This window comes from Hemiscyllium ocellatum, chromosome 2 (assembly GCF_020745735.1).
Source record: "Hemiscyllium ocellatum isolate sHemOce1 chromosome 2, sHemOce1.pat.X.cur, whole genome shotgun sequence".
Classification (NCBI taxonomy): domain Eukaryota; kingdom Metazoa; phylum Chordata; class Chondrichthyes; order Orectolobiformes; family Hemiscylliidae; genus Hemiscyllium; species Hemiscyllium ocellatum.
Genome location: NC_083402.1, coordinates 93,993,716 through 94,000,830, shown reverse-complemented (window position 1 = coordinate 94,000,830; position 7,115 = coordinate 93,993,716). Strand labels below are relative to the sequence as shown.

General features: G+C 36.8%; 1 protein-coding gene across 1 annotated transcript; it reads right to left on the bottom strand.

The window, feature by feature from the left end:
• Window positions 1-3,428: 3,428 nt before the first annotated feature.
• LOC132824242 (sphingosine 1-phosphate receptor 3-like) lies at window positions 3,429-6,702 on the bottom strand. The gene is made up of 2 exons (XM_060838563.1): window positions 6,069-6,702; window positions 3,429-4,907 (listed from the first exon to the last, which is right to left on the bottom strand). Exon 2 carries the CDS (start codon window positions 4,758-4,760, stop codon window positions 3,615-3,617), a length of 1,146 nt encoding a protein of 381 aa, XP_060694546.1. The 5' UTR covers window positions 4,761-4,907; window positions 6,069-6,702; the 3' UTR covers window positions 3,429-3,614.
• Window positions 6,703-7,115: the final 413 nt, after the last annotated feature.

Sequence of the window (7,115 nt, the reverse complement as noted above, 5' to 3'; positions counted from 1 at the left end):
AAAATGCTTTGACTATTTAATAAATAATTAGATTGAATGATATATACACTTGTAGGGAGGAAGATGGTCAGGTTTTTGTAAAGGATTTTCATAAAACGACTTTCACACAAAATTATGCATTCTACATAGATATAGATTAATATTGACTATGTCAGTAACAAATAGTACCTTCTCAACTATGTCGACAAGCAACATAATCAGTTGACTGTGCATACAATTTGACACTGAACATTCACAATTCATTTAGCATTAGCTGTGAGTGCGATATCAGATTTTTACTGAGAAGCATTTGCAATTTTTGAGAAGAGTTGTAGCTCAGGTTGAAGTTCAGGTTGTAAGTTTGCTTGCTGAGCTGGTAGGTTTGTTCTCGAATGTTTTGTCACTGCCTAGGTCACATCATCGGTGAGCCTCTGTTAAAGCGCTAGTGTTCTGTGCCGCTTTCTATTTAAGTATCTTGGTCTATTAAGATAGGTGTTAAAATTTCCGGTTCCTTTTCTCAGAGGTTGGTAAATGGGGTCCAACTCGATGTGTTTATTGATGGAGTTCTGGTTTGAATGCCAGGTCTCTAGGAATTCCCATGCATGTCTCTGTTTAACCTGTCCCAAGATGGATGTATTGTCCCAGTCCAACTGGTGGTCCTTCTTCGTCTCTGTGTAAGGATACTAGTGATAGCTAGTCATGTCCTTTGATGGTTAGTTGGTGCTCCTGTATCCTAGTGGCTAGTTTCCTGCCCATCTGTCTGTGTTTGTTGTAGTCCTTTCAGGGTATTTTGTAAATGACATTCAATTTGCTGGTTGCTGGTACAGAGTCCTTAAGTTTCATCAGTAGCTGTTTCAGTGTGTTGGTAGGTCTGTGGGCTACCATGATGCCAAGATGTCAGAGTAGTCTGGTAGTCATCTCCGAGATGCCTTTGATGAGTTGTAATGTGGCTGATGTCTCTGGGTATATTATGTCTTCTTGTTTGGGTTTGTTGTTTAAGAATCGGTGGACTGTGTTATCAGGTGCCTGTTGTTCTTGAATACAGGCATTTCTCTTCTGCTGCTCGTAGTTCCTGGGTGCTGTAGTGTGTTGTGGCCTGTTTAAATTATGTCCTAATGCAAGTCCATTTGTGAGGGTTAGGATGATTACTCCTGTAGTTGAGTATCTGATCTATGTGTGTTGTTTTCCTGAAGATGCTGGTCTGCAGTTCTCTATTGCCTGTTTGTTCCACTGCGACATCTAAGAAAGGAAGTCTGTTGTTGTTCTCTTCCTCCTTGGTGAAATTTATGCCAGTAAGGTTGTTGTTAATGATATTGTCGGTTTCCACTAATTTGTGCCATTTCCTGATGACAAAGGTGTCGTCCATAGAGTGGACACAAAGTTTGTGTTGGATCATGGGAAGGGATGTTAATTTTAGTCTCTGCATCACTGCTTCTGCTTGGTGATCTTATGCGTGTCCCATTGATTTGTTTGTAGGTCTTGCCCTTGATGGTGAAGTGGGTAGTAAGGCACAGGTCTACTAGCTTAAGAATGCTGTCTTTGCTGATGGAGTTGTTGCTGTCTGGTGTTTGTGTCCTTGGTTCATCTAGTAGTGAGGTCAGTGTTTCTTTGGCCAGGTTGATGTTAATTGATGTGAATGGGGGAGACAATGGAAGGAGACCATGGCTTTTATCTTGGTGTCTTTGATGTATGGTAGTGTGGTTAGAGTCTCTGAGCATGTTGTATCTTCTTGTTTGGATTTGTTGTTGAGAAGTGTATTTGTCATTCACAATTGATTTGGATGTTTATGCATTTGTGAAAAATATTAATCTGCATTACTTGCAGTCAAATATGTCTAAATAAGTAGTTTACTTCTGCAGATGTAGCATAATTGTAATCTCAATGGTGCACGTTATCATCCATTGAAAAATCTAAACCAGTGATAAACTGAAATTAGACTTTCAGTAGTTGGTCCTTCAACTAAGCTCAACTAAATCTAACCCATTGGAGGAAAGTAAAAAGGATTTAATTTCAAGGTCTTCCTTTAAATTTTGGTCTAAAAGATTAAGACCATAGGACTGGGATCAGAATGTCCATGGTTTCTTTCATAGCATCCTAAGATATGATAAGCATCTTGTTTATTCATTTAAATTAGGCAACAACAAAGCTATAGTTCGATGACATTTAACTATTGCTTCAAAAATAACCATAGCTACATAAGATCATTTATTTACAATCAGAATACTAGAAAAGAGACAGATCAGCTTAAATAGAAGAACATGTATTGACTGTAATGCAATTCATAAATCTCCAACTCTGTACTTTTTCAAAGCACTGTGATCGATATTGAATTTTAACAATAGTGTTACACAACTATTTGATAATGCAATAGATTCCTATTTAAGATAAGATGAAAGATGACATTTCAACCTGGTTCTCTGAAAAAGCTGGGTAGTTGGTCTCACTTCCAATAATTCTTTCTTTATTGTTGTATAAATGTTTTCTCTTCAAGTATGTGCCCAAGTTACTATTTAATCTGCTTCCATTACCCTTTCGGGCAGATTATTCAGTAATGACCTGCCACATAAACAAGTTCTCCTTATCTCCTGTTTTGTTTTTGCCAATTATTTTAAATCTTTTTGTCAAAATTACTGTTATTAAAAACACTTTCTCTCACATGCTGTATCAAAGCTCTATATAATTTTGAATGTTTTCATTAAAACTCCTCTCAAATATATCTGCTTGAATGAGGACAATCACAGCTTCTCTAGGCTCCGCACATAACTGAATCCTCAGTAATACAATTCTAATAAATCTCTTTGTCCAATGGAAATAAAAATAGGAAGACATGTCACCTGTTTTATACTCCACCATTGTTGAACAAGTTATGTTTTTTGTGGTGTCCCATAGGAACATTTGATAAATTATTCAGTGATTTTTAATGAAACCATTTGTGTATATAAGTTTTACAGAGGGAGTTAGAATAAGCATGTTAGATGTTTATACAGTCAACAAATATGTTTCTGAGAAAGTAGTTTTGATACCTCAGGAATTCTAGATATTCTGGAAAAGGTTGAATTATCTAACACTGCTATTTTATGGACAGAAGAAATTGCATGCTACTAATTTTAATAACATAGTTTCACAGTGGTAATGAGGCCTGGAAGTCCAGATCATTGTCAAAGGTATTAAATGGTGCTTCAAAAGTTATGGAGAAGAATTAAATTTAGTGGAATCTCCTGAAATTATTTTATGAGAATATAGTCCACAAATATTATCACACTGGGCTCAAATTTCTTGCTCAACTGTCTCATCAGAGGTCACACAAATATATATTTAAATTAAGATAGCAAAGAGAGGAATTTCTGATTAACACTATTCTGAAATACCAAAGAAAACTTCAGATTTGAAGTTCTGAATTAATGGAATTTTATGGGAATGTTTGATAAAATCTTCTGTACAATATGTATTGCAAGAACATTTAACTTGTGATTTCAGTGTTAAAGGTATCAGAAGTCTGGAATTATTTCATAACCTGAAACTACAAAATGAAATATCTGTTTCAGAGGAAATTAAGAATTCCAAGAAAATTAGAATTATGAATTACTAATTTGTGAAGGTAATACTGTATATTAAGGCATTATAGTCTCCAAAGATTAAAGTTCTCCATTGGGAGTTGTTAAGTTCACAGATTTGATTACATTTGATGGGGTATTGATTTGTGACAGCTCTCCTTCCTTCACTTTTTGTGAATTACTGCCACTGGAGTTGTTTTTGCTGTTATCTGCAGTTAACTTAATTGGTAAGGCCTTGGAGACTTTGGTACTGGCTAGACAGCCACAAAGAAGTCGGAAGAAAGCCCGACGCATCTCTTTGCTTGCCAAAGTGTAGATGATGGGATTCATGCCAGAATTGAGGACTGCAACTGCAATAAACCAATCCTCTTGATACAATATACTGCACTTATTTGGTTTACAAGCTACATCAAGGAGCAAGAAAATGAAAAGTGGGGACCAACATGCAATGAAAATTCCTACAACGATCACCACTGTCTTCAGCAGAGCCATCGATTTCTCTGAATTGTTTTTTGTAAATTTTCTGTTTGAAACTTTGCGGCTACTTGTCTTAACCAATATATAAATACGAGCATAAAGTATTACGATGGCCAACAAAATTGCACTGAAGATGCTGATGCAGAAGACAACATATGTTTTGGAGTAAAGTGGCAGGACTGTGGAACAGTCTGAGAAGTTACAGATACAATTCCAACCGAGGATAGGCAAGGCACCGAGTAAAATGGATATCAGCCAACAAGCACCAATGAGGAGGAAAACTCTGTACTTTTTACTAGCATCATAGGGCCGCATTTTTATCATAGTCATGTGTCTCTCGATTGCTATTGCTAGCAAACTAAAGGTGGAGGCTCCCAATGCTACAAACATACTTCCTTCCCTGATGAACCATACAGTTGTCGTGAGGCCAAACGTTTTATTTCCAGACATAAGAATGTTTACTTTGTAAGCTATTCCTGCCAGAAGATCGGATAGGGCTAAATTACCAATGAAATAGTACATGCGATTATGAAATTTGTTGTTTTTCCAAATGGCAAGGAGAACCATAAGGTTTTCAAGCACAATGAAGCTGCAGATGATCAGAAAGGCCACAGTAGTTAGGTCCATCCCATTGTTAGGTTTTCCTTTTTTGTTGAATTTCCCTGTGTAATTATAATGGCTCTCAATGAGGTCTGTTTTGACGCACCCATTGCTGATGAGCATTTCAGCTGGAAGAGGGATTAAAGGCATGTTTGTTTTGAAGCTTTTTTGTAGTGTTAGATCTTGACCACTAGATGGAGCTTTGCCCTATTATTAATACAGAGCCTGAAGAAAGCTCGTGATCCATACTGTCAATGCTCCCAGCAAACATTGGCACAGCGCGTGAAACTTTAAAATCTGTAAAATTGAACACAATATTTGATCAATGTTCTATAAATTTTCACGACATGCTGTTGACATACAGAACTGATTCCTATTGATCTGAGATAAAGCATCAAAGATTTCTTAAACAAGTACACAATATTCATTTGAAATATCCTATTAAGAGTATTAGGAAGTTTTGAAATGCCGAGTTCGTTTCATTAAGACAGGTCAAAAACCTGGTCAGTTTTGGAAATCATTGTTTGCATCTAAATGCAGAAAATTCCTTAGGTATGGATAGTGCTATGTAAAGAATGAATGATTGATTAATACATGAAACCTCAGAAATTATGGGGTTGTTAGATATTTGAATTACCATTTGATTTATTTGCACTAGAGTCACATAATTTACATCTAACTGCTCGCAGATGTCAGGCAGAAAGAACAGCAATGAACACCAAGATAACCTTTCTTGCGTGGTTTTCATTCATTTACAATGTATTATTATACATACCATGTGTATTCATAGTTCCATACTCCTAAATGCCTAAACAATTTGTGAAAATATCATGATGAAAGACAGATTTTGCTTGTACGGGGTTTATTTAAATTCTAAGTCAAGACTATTTGATTCAGAAAGTTGCCATTTCTTCAATTATCAATTTACATTGAATTAAAAAAAGTTCAGTAAATGACAGGTTTATAAAAGATGCTTCTTTCTCTGGCAACACTTGGCACTGATTCACTGAATATTTTAAGTTTGCGTTAAAAGTATGTAAAATAATTAGGTCCCCAGCAACCCCCACCTCCCCAACCCCACCACCCAGCCCCAACCTTGGACTCGGAACTCAAATATCCCAATTAGAGAAGTCAATGGGGCGAAAGAAAAAAAAGAATCGGATTCAATGAGTGTTGTTCTGTTAGATTCCCGTCCTCTATTTACAAATTCTTGCAGTGAAACCACTAAAAGCCTTTGGAAGAATGTTCATTAGACATTGGGAGACTCGCCAAATGTACGTATTTACAGATGCAAAATTGCAAAATCCCAATATTTAAGTAATTATCCAAGTGTTTAAAATAAGTTTGTTGACCATCTTTGTTTTTGTTTTCTAACACTTGAATAGCATAACAATAACCTCAGACAGAAAAGATAACAAAAACGTCAGGCTCAGTGAACTTTAGAAAATAAAGACTCACCTTTCACATTATTTTTAGCTTTGGAGCCAGTACTTAACAAGTTAGTGTTTAGGTTCGGGGTGGTGACTAGCCGCAAGTCTCCGAGTTTGCCCTGATCAGAATCGTTTTTAATTGTAGCGTTTTCAATTCAGAAATCATTGTTGCTTCAGTCTCGATACCTTTGCTGTTTTCCTGTGTTAAATTCGCACACCTAATTTTTCCCTTCAAATGCACTTCTTCGAAACTCCTCAGCCACGCCAAGGCTTTCATTAAACATTCCCTGGTTTGTGTCAGTATTTCTCAATCCTGCTGCCGAGACACCTTTCGGTGTATCAAATTAATTGTGGTGGGGGGGGGGGGGGGGGTGGTGGCATACAGTTTTCCGGATTATTGCTTCTTCCGCAGACTCTTATATTGAATAGCTCTGGATTTCATTCTTTTCAGTTTCAAGTTGCTGTATTTGTTTCGATCATTTGCTGCTCATTCCTTTAATTAGCCTATTGCAGTTTTCCACTTTTTCTCTGTAGTGTTCTCAGCCCTTGCGAGTGCCCTTGTTGTTTTACTGCTGCAGCTTGCTGCTGTGTTCTTCGCGATTCTCACTCTGCCTTACAGACTACGAGCTTCCACAAGTGTTATATTCATGTCAGCCTGGTCGTTCTTGTTGTTCTGCCTCAGAGTTGGCGGCAGGTAACGCCCTCAGAGGACAGTGTGTGACGTGCTAGTACGGCTCGAAGTTCTGCCAGAGAAACCCAGAGTGCCAGGGAAAGTCTGCTTGGAATATACACATTACAAACTCAAACAGCAAAGAGAAAGGAAGTGACAGTTAAAGACAAAGAATTAACCGCTCGTTACATTTTGTTGTGCAAAGCAAATAATTTAACCAGGCGAAAAACTGAAATTCAAATTAACAAAAAAAGTTGACTTTTAGCTAAGATGGTGATAACAATTTGTTCTATATGTTTTATTCATAGTGTATATCTTAAATATTTAACTTGAATTTTTTTTTCAGATTTGCCCTGAAGTAAAATGCCAATTACTGTTTTGAGTGACGTTTAAAAGGATTTTAAT

Excerpts from the sequence above, each read along its gene's own strand:
- LOC132824242 (XM_060838563.1), bottom strand. The coding sequence starts at position 4,760 with ATGCCTTTAATCCCTCTTCCAGCTGAAATGCTCATCAGCAATGGGTGC.